General features: G+C 40.1%; 1 protein-coding gene across 1 annotated transcript in view; it reads right to left on the reverse strand.

Annotated features, from left to right (window-relative positions):
- RPA1 (replication protein A1) overlaps nt 1-15,032 on the reverse strand; it is a gene marked incomplete at both ends in the record, with an annotated part of 74,754 nt that overhangs the window by 49,580 nt on the left and 10,142 nt on the right. The window contains 3 exons of the mRNA XM_080714214.1: nt 4,268-4,376; nt 7,471-7,549; nt 8,619-8,669. Coding sequence (XP_080570340.1) covers nt 4,268-4,376; nt 7,471-7,549; nt 8,619-8,669 — 239 coding nt within the window. The remainder of the gene's footprint in view (nt 1-4,267; nt 4,377-7,470; nt 7,550-8,618; nt 8,670-15,032) is intronic.

A 15,032-nucleotide genomic window follows, 5' to 3' on the forward strand; every position in this document is an offset into this window, starting at 1 on the left:
ATTTGCTGTGGCTGTCCTCCAACCTGGGATCCTCCCGTCTCAGTCTCCCAACTACTGGGATTATAACGCTTATGCTACTGTGCTTGGCTTAAATTAAATTTAATTAAAATGCTGCATTTTTGTTATATACAATATCTTAATAAAATTTAAAAAAAATTTTTAAAAAGTAATAAAATGGGGCTGGAGATATAGTTTAGAGGTAGAACGCCCCTGGGTTTAAGCCTGGGTCCCACACAAAAAGGTTTCTATTGTTTTATAAATTTTTATTTATTTATTTATTGATTGATTGATTGAGGTACCGGGGATGGAGCCCATGGGGATTCTACCTCCTAGCTACACCCCCAACCCTATTTTTTGTTTATTTTGAAACAGGGTCTCACTGAGTTGCAAAAGGCTTCACTAAATAGTAGCTGAGGCTGTAGTAGCTGAGGCTGTCTTCAAACCACCATCCTCCTGTCTCAGCCTCCCAAACGCTGGGATTACAAGTGTATGCCACCAAGCCCAGCTTAAATTTCTATTGTTTCAAACCATCAAATTCGTGTTAGTTTGTTCTAGCAGTCATGGAAAACTTCTGCAGCACCTATTGATGTTTCTTGCATGAATTACTCATTACCATGATGGTAACCAATGATGATTTTTTTTTTAAATTCTTATTTTGAAACAGGGTCTCTGAGTTGCAAAAGACCTTTCTAAGTAGCTGAGGCTGTCTGCGAACCATGATCCTCTTGTCTCAGCTTCCCAAATGCTGGGATTACATGCGTGCGCCACCATGTCCGGCTGCCCAATGATGATTTTCTAATTATGTTGTCTTCTATACTTAGTAGATGGCATTCTATTTTATAGATTTGTGAATTTGTATTTTATTCAATAGGTTTGAATCACCACTCTTCTAGCACAGCAAAATATTCTAGGCTCCTCCTAAACAACCTTATTAATGGTTTATATTATTTCCTATGTAATATGCTTTATTGTTATTTTATAGTGTACTAAGTAGCTGAGGCTGGCTTAGAACAGGCAGGATCCTCCTGTCTCAGCCTCCAATGCACTGGGATTACAAGCGTGTGCCACCACGCCCGGCATCTTTATTCTTTATTTTGAAACAGGGTCTCACTGAGTTGCAAATGACCTAAGTAGCTGAAGCTGTCTGCAAACCAAGATCAAGATCCTCCTGTTTCAGCTTCCCAAATGCTGGGATTACAAGCAGGTGACACCAAGCCTGGCTTAAAAAAAGGAATTTCTAAAAAATGACATACTTTGGAAATTGAATCAAGAAGGAACATGGTTAAAGAGGAAAAGATGAGCTAACCAACTATGGGCAAATCTGAGGCACTGATTATACAGTGCTTATAAAAGTAACAAAACTAGAGGAAATAAAAATAATCGGAAAATCTGAACACACACACACACACACACACACACACACACACACACACACTTTTTTGCAGGTCTGGGGATGGAACCCAGGGGCATTTGACCCCCTGCCCTATTTTTAATTCTCACTAAGTAGCTGAAACTGTCTGTGAACTGAGATCTTCTGGTCTCAGCCTCCTAAATGCTGGGATTACAAGCATGCGCCATCATGCCCAGCTGAACACATATCATTTTAAGAATGTTTTATTTGGTAAGATAGTAAAAACATTGACCTATATCTGAATATTTTTTAACTCAAATATAGATTTTTTGGTAGTACTGGGGATGAAACTAATGGGCGTTCTACCTCCAGTTTACACCATCAGACATATTTTATTTTTGCGGGTCTGGGGGTGGAACCCAGAGGCATTCGACCTCCCAGCTACACCCCATGCCCTATTTTTTATTCTTTATTTTATTATTATTTTTTTGGTGGTACTGGGGTTCCTGGATGCCCTTCTACCTCCGGGCTACACTCCCAGACCTATTTTTACATTTTTATTTGAAAACAGGGTCTCCTAAGCCAGCGCGCGAGGCTCGCTTCGAACCTGCGCGATCCTCCTGTCTCTGAGGATTACAAGCGTACGCCACCATGCTTGGCTTTATTCTTTATTTTAAAACCGGGTCTCACTGAGTAGCAGAGGGCCTCACTAGGTAGCTGAGGCTGTCCGCAAACTGCCATTCTCCGGTCCCAGCCTCCCGAATGCTGGGATTACAAGCATGCACCACCACGCCTGGCTATATTTTATTTTTTATTTGGAAACAAGGTCTCACTTTATTTGGAGACTGGCTCAAATATAAATTTTTTTTTAAATTTTATTTAAAAAATTACACACAAGCCGACCATGGTGGCACATGTTTGTAATACCATGTTTGTACTTGGGAGGCTAATACCAAGTACATGTTTGTACTTGGGAGGCTAAGACAGGAAGATCATGTAGGTTCAAAGCCAGGCTCAGCTACTTAGTGAGGCTCTCAGAAACTTAGTTAAGACCCTGTTTCCAAAAGAAATATAAAATAGATCTGGGCCTGTAGCCCAGAGGTAGAAAGCCCCTGGTTCCATCTCGAGTACCACACACACACAAATAAATAAATAAATAAATAAATAAATAAATAAATAAATAAATATTACACACAGAGAGTTGGGCATGGTGGTACATGCCTGTAATCCCAGTACCTGGGAGGCTGAGACTGGAGGAAGGCAGGTTCAAAGTCAGCCTCAGCAGGCTCTCAGCAACTTAGCGAGACTGTTTCCAAATAAAATAGAGCTGGGGGTATAGCTCGGAGGTAGAAGGCCCCTGGGTTCCACCCCCAGTACCACCACCAAAAAACAAAAACCAAAAACTACACACAGAGACAAAAATAATGTATAGCTTACAAGCCAGTAGGAAAAAAGAAAAAGAGAAAACGCAATCCAAGATAAGAACAGAAAAAAGAAAAGAAAAAATATAAGAACAGTAGAAACACAAAATTAGAAAAAAAGACCTAAAGAGAATTTTTGGGTGTTTTTTGGTGGTACTGGGGTTCCTGGAAACCCTTCTTCCTCCAGGCTACACTCCCAGACCTATTTTATATTTTTTTTATTTGGAAACAGGGTCTCTTAAGCCAGCAGGTCCGGCTTCAAACCTGTGCAATCCTCCTGTCTCCGCCTCCCAAGTGCTGGGATTAAAAGCGTGCGCCACCACGCCCGGCTAAAGAGAAAATTTGATTGAACCTATGTTGTTATAAAAGTCATCAAACACTATTAAGAGAAAGTTAAAAGAAGAATAAAGATATAGTCAACAAAAATAAATCAAAAAAGTTGTTTGGAAATGTACAGAAAATGTAATACAGCCTTGTTATATCCTTACTAACAAAGGAACACTTTTCATATTTGCGTATCATATGTTTTAGTGGCATCTTGTAACTGAAAATAAAAAACTTGAGATGAAAACGGTATATAAATGGCCGGGCGTGGTGGCGCACGCTTGTAATCCCCGCACTTGGGAGGCTGAGACAGGAGGATCGCGCAGGTTCGAAGCCAGCCTCAGCTACTCAGTGAGGCTTCCAGCAACTTAGTGAGACCCTGTTTCCAAATAAAAATATAAAAAAGGTCTGGGAGTATAGGCTGGAGGTAGAAAGCCTCTGGGTTCCACCCCCAGTACCACCAAAAAAAAAAAAAAAAAAAAAAGTATATAAAGCTTTTCCCTCATAAACAAGCCATCTGGCAATGAGAATAACAATTCTGTCCACTACTGTATTACTAACATGTAACATCAGTACTTAATATTATTCTTATTGGCTGAATACTGTGTTTACTATGAAAGGTTTAAGACTGCAAAAAAGGGACAGCAATATATAAGTAAATATGTTTTTTTGCTATAGTAAGTGATCTCTTCATTAAAAGACATTAAAAATAGAGCCGGGCAAGGTGGCACACGCTTGTAATCCCAGTATTTAGGAGGCTGAGACAGGAGGATGGGGTTGGCAGACAGCCTCAGCTACTTAGTGAGGCCCTTTTCAACTCAGTGAGACCCTGTTTCAAAATAAAGAATGAAAAGTAGGGCAAGGGGTGTAGCTTGAAGGTAGAATGCCCCTCATCCCCAGTACCACACACATACACACACACAAGATACTAAAACCGGCGCTGAATAGACTAGAATTAAGTACAGTTATGCATTCTGCTTTAATCTTCTGCTCTGAGATTTCCAATTTGTTTCCCTATTTTCCTTCCCTTGGTACCATGGTTAAATCACCTGGGCTAAAACTCATCATTACCTTTTTTAATCTTCTAACTGAATTTTGGCATCCATCATACTTCTCTATTCAAGAAATTAGTTCCCATTCCACAATAACATAAAACACAAAAAACACATACCTTCCATCTTTCAGTGTGTTAACAATAAACCGGTTAATCTGGCAAATACAATTGCTAGACAATCGTCCTTCCTCAACAAGAGGGTTCAACTGTGTTGCCAACATGAAAGCTGAAAAACACAGAGATTACTTTAGCATCTAAAACATTTTGGTCTTAAGAAACTGAAAGCTAAATAAGTGCTTTCTGCATTTTCATTTTGGACTAAAGTCCATGAATGACCAGCATTTTTTTCTTTTAATTAATACTGAATATTGTAATTTTTTTTTTTGCAGGTGTGGTGATGGAACCCGAGGGCATTCGACCTCCGAGCTACACCCCTTGCCCTAGTTTTTATTCTTTAATTTGAAACAGGGTCTCACTAAGCTGCGGAGGGCCTCACTAAGTAGCTGAGGCTGTCTGAGATCCTCAGGTCTCAGTCTTTTGAATGCTGAGATTACAAGGTACACCACGTAGCCCAGCTCTGAATATTGTAATTTCTTATTTGAAATTCAGAATGACTACTTTTTTTTTTTTTTGTGGGTCTTGGGATGGAACCCAGAGGCATTTGACCTCCGAGCTACACACCTTGCCCAATTTTTTATTCTTTATGTTGAAACAGGGTCTCACTGAGTTACGGAGGGCCTCACTAAGTAGCTCAGGCTGTCCGTGAACCGTGATCCTCCAGTCTCAGCCTCCCAAATGCTGGGATTACAAGTGTGCGCCACCACACCAGGCTCAAAATGACTTGAAACTTTGATATGTATTAAAACATATTATGTAAATAAACTAGTTTTTTTTTTTTTTTTGGTGGTACTGGGGATGAAACCCAGAGTCTTTCTACCTCCAGGCTATACTCCCAGACCTATTTTATATTTTATTTGGAAATAGGGTTTCACTAAGTTGCTGAGAACCTCACTAAGTAGCTGAAGCTGGCTTTCAATCTGCACAATCATCCTGTCTCAGCCTCCCAAGTACTGTGATTACAAGTGTATGCTACCACGCCCAGCTTAACTTGAGGCTTTTGTTAAAAAAAAAAAAAAAAAAAAGCTGGGTGTGGTGGTGCATGCTTGTAATCCCAGCACTTGGGAGGCTGAGACTGGAGGATCACACAGGTTCAATGCCAGCCTCAGCTACTTTGTGAGGCTCTTAGCAGGGTCTTTGTGAGACCCTGTTTCCAAATAAAGTATAAAATAGCTCTGGGAGTATAGCCCAGAGGTAGAAAAGTCCCTGGGTTCCACCCCCCACCCCCATACCACACACACACAAAAAAAGAATCTGAAAGCTGATCACAAAAGAAAATAATGATTTAAAAGTTTCTATTTAGTCGGGCGTGGTGGCGCACACTTGTAATCCCCGCACTTGGGAGGCAGAGACAGGAGGATCGCGAAGGTTCGAAGCCAGCCGAGCGCGCTGGCTTAGGAGACCCTGTCTCCAAATAAAAATGTAAAAATAGGTCTGGGAGTGTAGCCCGGAGGTAGGAGGGCTTCCAGGAACCCCAGTACCACCAAAAAAAAAAAAAAAAAAAAAAAAAAAAAGATTCTATTTAAATTTGCCGGGTGTGGTGGCTGGTGGCACACGCTTGTAATCCCCTTGTAATCCCCGTGCTTGGGAGGCTGAGACAGGAGGATCGTGCCGGTTCAAAGCCAGCCTTAGCTGGCTTAAGAGGACCCTGTCTCCAAATAAAAAATAGGTTTGGGAGTATAGCCCAGAGGTAGAGGGCCCCTGGGTTCCATCCCCAGTACCACCACCAAAAAAAAAAAAAAAAAGAAAAAAGAAAAAAGAAAAAAGAAACTTAGCGATACCCTGTTTCCAAATAAAATATAAAATAGGTCTGGGAGTGTAGCCCAGAGGTAGAAAACCTTTGAGTTTCATTACTAGTACTGTACACACAAAAAAGTTTCTATTTAAATTCAATCCCAGCATTTGGGAGGCTGAGACCGGGAGGATCGTGGTTTGCGGACAGCCTCAGCTACTTAGTGAGGTCCTCCGAAACTCAGTGAGACCCTGTTTCAAAATAAAGAATAAGCCGCGCACACTTGTAATCCCAGCATTTTAGGAAGTTGAAACAGGAGGATCGTGGTTGATGGCCATCCTCAGCTACTTAATGATGCTCCCTGCAACTTAGCAAGACCCTGTTTCAAAATAAAGAATAAAATATAGAGCTGGAGGTAGAATGCACTGCTGGAAAAAAATAATAAAACCAATCAGATGTTGCAAATCAAAAATTGTTTACTATGTGTTAAACATGTTAGTGCTACTCTTAAAAGTATTTCTCTCTCTCTCTCTCTCTCTTTTTTTTTAGTGTGTGTGGTACTGGGGAATACCAGGGGAAACAAAGACTTTGTTTTGAAACAGGGGCTTGCTAAGTTGTTGAGTTTGTCCTTGAATTTGCAATCCTCCTGTCTCAGCCCCTCACGTTCTGGGAATACTGGTGCACACCACTATGCCCAACTTAAATGTGTATATTTCTTAAGGGGCTCAAAATAATTTTTTGCATCATTCAGGTTTCATAACAAAGACTAAAAGAATCCTTTCTAGGTCCTTCACAATGTTACTAAACACAGCAAACACATATATTCTGTAAATTCTCTCCTCTCTTCTTTTTAAAGGTTCCAACAGAGAAATAAAACCTTCCAAAAACACAAGTATAAGATAGTTAACTTATCATTCACTAAATGTCAGTATCATTCTTAGGGAAATCAATCAAAGAAAACATAGAGCACCAGTTAGAGAATATTAAGTAAACCAAGTATGATATATATAGATATATATATAGATAACTTTTTATAATATATATAAATAGATAGCTTTCCACTTTATCTATTGTTAAAATGCTGTCAACTGCAACTGTCTAAAATGAAGCGCACAGCTAAGCAAACACAGACTTTAGGAACAGCCCCATTTATTGCAATCAAAGGGTTAGGTGTGCTTTTATTTTATAAATACTTAAAAATTCTTATTTATTTTATTTATTTTGTGTGTGCATGTGGTACCCAGGAATCGAACCCAAGGGCATTCTACCTCTAAGCTACATCCCAGCTCTATTTTTTATTCCTTTTTTGAAACAGGGTCTCACCAAGATGCAAAGGGCCTCACAAAGTAGCTGAGGCTGGCTGCAAACCTGTGATCCTCCTGTCTCAGCCTCACAAGTGCTGGGATTACAAGCACATATTACCACACCTGGCTAATACTCACAAGTTCTTAGAATTATATATCATACTCACATGACAGAGTGTGCAATCCATCACTCATAAGCAGTCGGTAACGAGGTGGACTATTCCCTGTAGTAATGGGGCGGATGTTCTAGGATAGAAAACTTAATTCATTAGCCAGGTTTCTGCCTAATCTCCAGATTTAAGTAAACCTTAGTGGCAGAATTTAACCATCAGTTCAAGACAAAATGAACTGCTTACTCATTCTCTTGACACCTAAATCCCAATGAAAGAAAATTGGATTATATGATTTTCCTACCAACCTCTCTCCACTAACATTAAACACAACTAAAATGAACTGCCAACACTTTTATTTTCTTTCCCCTAACCAAAATTTGGCTGATAATCACAAATGCTTAAACACACACACACACACACACACACACACACACACACACACACACACCTTTGTATATATTAGGTACCTTATTTTATCTATTTATAATCTATTTATAAAAAACATGCTAAAACCTAAGATGGGGGGGACCTTGCCCTAAAGGGGTATTCCAACTGTGGCAGAAGAAAGCAGAGAGACATAAGCAATGTTTGTACCTAATGAGATGGGGGCAGAGCTGAGACATCTAACCTAATGTGAAGGTGACCACAGGCAGCATCCTGAAATATAATAAGTAAACAACCTGCCGATGACTGGCACCTGAGATTAGCCAGAAATAGCAGGCCTAATCTCTCAAATTCTGGATGTATGATCCTGGATTTTGCTTCTACTGATGTTTGAAATTTTCACTAAATTTGAGATTCCTTAAATAGATGTTAGGTAAATTTCAAGTAGACAAATTCATTTTAGACATATCTCTGGAAGTTTTATGCAGGGCAGATTTGAACAAGATAAACCTAAGGACAAGGAGACAAAAGTATAGCTATTATCATGTGCAGTATTATAGTCATCTACCAACTGTGGAAAAGAACACAGAGGTAAAACCTTAAATATGAACCTCCAAAGATTTAACTTTAGCTAACATTCAAGAAAAAAGGCCTGATCCCTCTCCTAAGGTACAATGTAGACTGGTGTGTGTGCGTGTGCGTGTGCGTTTTGTGAGATGACAGGGAGAATTTCTTGAAGTAGAAAAATCTGTAAGTCTTTCATAAAACATTATATGAGTCTTAAAAATGTTTGAAATAAAACATATATAGGTACTTACAATGACTTGGAGAATGGGTTTTATGTTTGTATCTCCCTGTTGCATTATAGCCTGAAAGAACAAAAGCTTCTTGTGAGATATGCATTTAAATCACAATTAAAAACACATATTTCTATAGTTTGGTAATTGGAAGAAACTATAGATAATATTGCTATTTAGAGATGATACAGATAAGAGAGCCTATTCAGAGCCAATCAGTTGAAAAGTCTAATTTATCATTCTGGACAAATAGTAAAATCATAAATGGACTTATTTTCAGAAAAAGTAATAAATAGTATTTGTTGCCAATAGTTTTCTTGTAAAAAAAAAAAAACCAGAACTTTCAAGCATCTGTATCCACTACCATCAACTCTAAAGCTTTCCAATATTTACAGATTGTTCTCATTAAATCAGTAGTTATATTAGTGAACATAAATTTTTTGACATAATACATCAAGAATTAGAAGATCTGCATAATGCATAATACAATGAGCCAATATTTTCCAAGTAAATAATGCATATTGGAAATAACACATGGGGCCTGGTGTGGTCAGGCATGCCTGTAATCCCAGCAACTCAGGAGACTGAGGCAGAAAGATCAAAAGTCTGAGGCCAGCCTAGGCAGCTTAGAGAGATCCCGTTTCAAAATAAAAATTAAAAAGTACTGCACACCTACAATCCTAGCTACTTGGGACATGGAGGTAAGAAGATCCCAAGTTCAAAGCCAGCCTCACTGACTTATGGAGAGCCTGTCACAAAACAAAACTTACACATAAAAAGGGCTCAGAGCCAGGATTGGTGGTGCAGACCTAGAATCTCAGTATTGAGACAGGAGCATCACAGGTTAGACACCAGCCTCAGTAACATAGCAAGACCTGGTTTCAAAACAAAAAATACAATAGGGCCGGGGTGTAGCTCAGTGGTAAAGCACCCCTGGTTCAATCCCCAGTGCTTTGTGCCAAAAGAACAACAAAAATGGGGGTGAGGCAGGATAGACATAGCTCAACGTGCCGAGCACAGATGAGCCACCAGGTTTAATCACCAGCAAACAAACAAATAAACAAAGAGGGGCCTGAAAAACTATGAAAACATTCTTCCCTTTTCAAACTACATTTTTTGTGTGAGACCATATTTTCCTCATCTAGTTCATAGGTTCCCAGGTGGGCAATATCAGCTCAGGGGACATGCTAGAATAAAATATGGGCACGGCGGCACAAGCCTGCAATCCCAGTATTTGAGAAGCTGAAAAAGGAGGATCACACACTCAAGACCAGCCTCAGCCACTCAGTAAGACCCTATTTCAAAATAAAAAAGTCTGGTGTGGTAGCACATGCTTGTAATCCCAGCATTTGGAAGGCTGAGACGGGAGGATCATGGTTTGTGGACAGCCTCAGCTACTTACTGAGGCCCTTTGCAACTCAGTGAGACCTTGTTTCAAAATAAAGAATAGAGCTCTGGGCATGTGGCACACTCTTGTAATTCCAGCGCTTGGGAGGCTGAGACAGGATCACACAGGTTCAAACCAGCCTCGGCACTTAGTGAGGCTCTCAGCAACTTAGTGAGACCCTGTTTCCAAATAAAGTATAAAAAATAGGGCTGGGAGTATAACCTGGAGGTAGAAAAATCCCTGCGTTCCACTCCCAGTACCACTAAGTAAATAAATAAATATAAAAAAAATAGGGCTGGGGGTGTAGCTCAGAGGTAGAATGCCCCTGGGTTCCATCCTCAGTATAAACAAACAAACAAACAAACAAACAGAGCTGTGGGTGGTAGCTTAAAAGTAGAATGGCCCTACATTCAATCCCAAAAGAACATACATGATGGCAGAGCATGGTGGTGCACGCTTCTAATTCCAGTACTTGAGAGGCTGAGACAGGAGGATCACAGGTTCGCGGCCAACTTTGGCAACCTAGTGAGAACTGTTTAAATAGAGAATAAAAAAATAGGGCTGAGGGTACGTAGCTCAGAGCAAGAATGCTCCAGGGTTCAATCTCCAGTACTGCAAATAAAGTGCGTGCACACATGCACACACACGTACACACACACAATGTACAAAAAATATAAAACAATACCACTTTTCCACCTTTTTTTTTCTTTTTCTTTTTTTTTTTTTTTTGAGGTACTGAGGATTGAACCCAGGGGCACTCTACCTCTGAGCTACACCCCAGTCCTATTTTTTATTATTTATTTTGAAACAGGGTCTCACTAAGTTGCGGAGACCTCAGTAGCTGAGGCTGGCAGCGAACCTGCAATCGTCCTGTCTCAGCCTCCCAAGTACTGGGATTACAAGCATGTACCACCATGCCAGGCTTTCCACTATTTTGCTTCAAAATTATGTTTTACATTCAATATTATATTAATGAGTGAGCTTATTATTAAATGAGTAAATATTTTTAAACATCTCAGTTATAAGTTCAAATATGATATTATAGCCATAATCCACAAAAGCAAAAGCAATTCCTTCCTCCTGTCTCAGTTCCCAAGTACTGAGATTACAAGTGTGAGCCATTAAAACTATGGACTGATTGTCTGTGCCTCCCCCCAAATTCATGTTGAAACCCCAATCCTCATTGTGATGGCATTATGTAAAGCCTTTTGGTTTTAGATGAAACTAAACATGAAGTCTCCACAGAGGGATTAGTGTCTTTATAAGAGAAAAATCAGAGCTCTCTCCCTCTAAGAGAACGTGTGAGCACACAGCAAGATGATAGCAATAAAAAAGCCAAAACTCGGGCCCTCAATGAACTAAATCTACCCTCACCCTGATCTCAGACTTCACAACTTCCAGAAATATGAGAAAGTAAATGATTGTTGTTTAGCCACTCATTTTCAGGACTTAAAAAAAAAAAAAAAAAAACAGTATCCCAAGCTGATTAAGACATATAGCCTAAAACAATCATTCAAAAAGTCAAAAGCTGGGCATGGTGGCACATGCCTGTGACCCTTGGGAGGCTAAGACAGAAAGATGGCAGCTTTGAGGCCAGCCTCAGCAAGTAGTGAGACTCTTACAATCTAGCAAGATCCTGTTTCAAGAGAAAAAAAAGAAAAGCCAAGCCAGGTGGCACATGCTTAGCAAGGCGAGGCTAGGATGAGGACGGCAGGTTTGAGGACAGCAGCAGCATATATTAAGACTCATTAACCTAGTGACATTCTGTTTCAAAATAAAAATAAAACAGGGCTGAGGGTGTAGCTCGGAGGTAGAATGCCCTGGGTTCAAAATAACAGGCCCAGTGAAGACTGTAATATGTATGTGGGGTGTGTGTGTGTGAGATGTGCTCCTAACAATAAAGCGTCAAAATACATGAATAAAAAACTGACAAAATTAAATGGGAAAAAAAGGGGCAAATCTACAATTACAATTGGCTTTCTTTTTGAAATTTTTTTCTCTTAGTATTGGGGATGGAACCCAGGGTCATTCTTCCTCTGAGCTACACTCCCAGCCCTGTTTCATTTTTTACTCTGAAACAGTCTCACTAGTTGTAAATGGCCTAAGTATCTGAGGCTGTCCTCCAACCTGTGATCCTCCTGTCTCAGCCTCTCAAGTACTGGGATTAGAAACGTGCACCATCACACCGGGCTCTGCAATTTGTGTGTGTGTGTGTGTGTGTGTGGTATTGGGGGTGGAACCCAGGGGCATTCTACCTCTGAGCTACCCCCACAGCCCTATTTTTCATTCTTTTTTTTTTTTTTTTTTTTTTTGCGGGTCTGGGGGTGGAACCCAGGGGCATTCGACCTTCGAGCTACACCCCCTGCCCTATTTTTTATTCTTTATTTTGAAACCGGGTCTCACTAGTTGCAGAGGTCCTCACTAAGTAGCTGAGGCTGTCTGCGAACCACGATCCTCCGGTCTCAGCTTCCCAAATGCTGGGATTACAAGTGTGCGCCACCATGCCTGGCTTTATTCTTTATTTTTTGAAACAGGGTCTCACTGAATTGCAAAGAGCCTCACTGAGGCTGTCCACAAACCCAGATTCTCTCATTTCATCCTTGCAAATGCTGGGATTACAGCATGTGCCACCATGCCCAGCTACAATTGGGTTTTAACATTCTTCTTTCAGTTAGCAAACAGACCAAACAGTAATAATAATATATACATGAAGAATATAGGAAACTTGAACTATAAACCAACCTGACCTAATTACATCATTTAACTGCAGAAAACACACACAAAAAAACTTCATATAGGATACATTATCTGATCACACTGAAATTAAAAATCAACAGTAATATATCCAGAATCACCCCCAACTCAGATATTTGGAAACTAGGCAACATGCTTTTTCTGTTGTTTTTTTGGTGGTACTGGAGTTCTTGGAAACCCTTCTACCTCCGGGCTACACTCCCAGACCTATTTTATATTTTTGAAACAGGGTCTCTTACGCCAGCGCGGCTGGCTTCGAACCTGTACCATCTACCTGTCTCCGTCTCCCAAGCGCGGGGATTACAAGCATGCGCCACTACGGCCGGCTCTGTTGTTTTTTTGGTGGTACTAAGGATTGAACTCAGAGTTATTCTATCTCTAAGCTACACTCCCAGCCCTATTTTATTATTTTTATTTTGAAACAAGATCTAAGTTGCAAAGGGCCTCACTAAGTTGCTGAGGCTGGCTTCAAACCTGCAATCCTACTGTCTCAGCCTCCCAGGTACTGGGATTACAAGCATGTACCACCATGCTCAGCTTTTGTAACATACTTCTAAATAACTCACCATTTGAAGAAAAAATTATGGGGACAGTTATAAAGTATTAATAGCTGAATAAAAATAAAAGTATAATTGATCTAGATTTATAGGATATAGCAAGAGTAATGCTTAGAGACAAAATTATAGCTTGAAATGCTTATACAGGAGGGGAAAAAATGTTTGGCGTCAATATCCAAGCTTCCACCCTAAGAAGTTAAAAAAAAGTCAGGCATGGTGGTGCAAGTGTGGAAGTCTGAGACAGGAGAATCACAGCCTCAAGATCAGTCTCAGGAACTTAGCAAGACTCTCTTAGCAACCTAGCTGGATTATGTTTCAAAAAATATAAAGGAGCCGGGCGTGGTGGCACACACTTGTAATCCCTGCGCTTGGGAGGCTGAGACAGGAGGATCGCACGGGTTCAAAGCCAGCCTCAGCTATTTAGTGAGGCTTTCAGCAACTTAGTGAGACCCTGTTTCCAAATAAAATATAAAAAAGGTCTGGGAGTATAATCCGGAGGTAGAAGCCTCTGGGTTCCACCCCCAGTTCTACCCCCAGTACCACCAAAAAAAAAAAAAAAAAAAAAAAAAAAAAATATATATATATATATATATATATATATATATATATATATATGAGCCGGGCGTGGTGGCACACACTTGTAATCCCAGCATTTGGGAGGCTGAGACTGGAGGACCATGGTTCTCAGCCTCAGCTACTTAGTGAGACCCTCCACAACTTAGTGAGACCCTGTTTCAAAATAAAGAATAAAAAATAGGGCAGGGGTATAGCTCGGAGGTTGAATGTCCCTGGGTTCCACCCCCAGACCTGCAAAAAAAAAAAAAAAAAAAAGTAAAAGTAAAATACCTAGGAATAAATTTAACAATACATATGCGAGATTTACAAAAAGCAAACTACAAAACACTTCTGAAAGAAATTAAAGAAAACCTAAGAGACATACCATGTTCATGGTTTGAAAGACTCTGTAAGATAATCAACTGTTTCCCAACTGCAATCCATACTGCAATCCCAATAAAAATCTCAATAGGCTTTATTAGAAACAAGCTGATTCTGCTGGGCGTGGTGGCGCACGCTTGTAATCCCCGCACTTGGGAGGCAGAGACAGGAGGATCGCGTAGCGCGGCTGGCTTAGGAGACCCTGTTTCCAAGTTTAAAAAATGTAAAAATAGGTCTGGGAGTGTAGCCTGGAGGTAGAAGGGCTTCCAGGAACCCCAGTACCACACACACAAAAAAACAAAAAACAAAAAAGCTGATTCTAAAATGTAAATAAAAATGCAAAGAACCTAGAATTGTAAAATGATCTTGAAAAAGCAAAGCTGCTACCAAATTTCCTGGCTTAGTATGAAACTTTAGAATCAATATACAGGTCAACTGCAGAACAGATAATCCAGAAATAGACCTCCACATGCATAGTAAATTGATTTTGTGAAAGCTGACAAAGTAACTCAATGGAACAAGATAGTCTTTTCAATATAATGCTAGAACAACTGAATGTATATGGAAAAAATGATCTAGACTACAAAGAAAAGTAAACTTGAAACAAGTTCAAAGTCCTGGAAGCAAAGCTGTAACTATAAAATGTCTGGAAGAAAACACAGAACAAAAGATTTGTAGGCTGGGTATGGTAGCTTATACCTGTAATCTCAGTACCTGGGAGGCTGAGACAGGAGGATCTCAGGTTCAAGACCAACCTCATCAACGTAGAGCAAGACTCTCAACAGACTCTTTCAAAGGTGG

Source organism: Muscardinus avellanarius (genome assembly GCF_963383645.1).
Source record: "Muscardinus avellanarius genome assembly, chromosome: 16".
In the NCBI taxonomy this organism is placed as follows: domain Eukaryota; kingdom Metazoa; phylum Chordata; class Mammalia; order Rodentia; family Gliridae; genus Muscardinus; species Muscardinus avellanarius.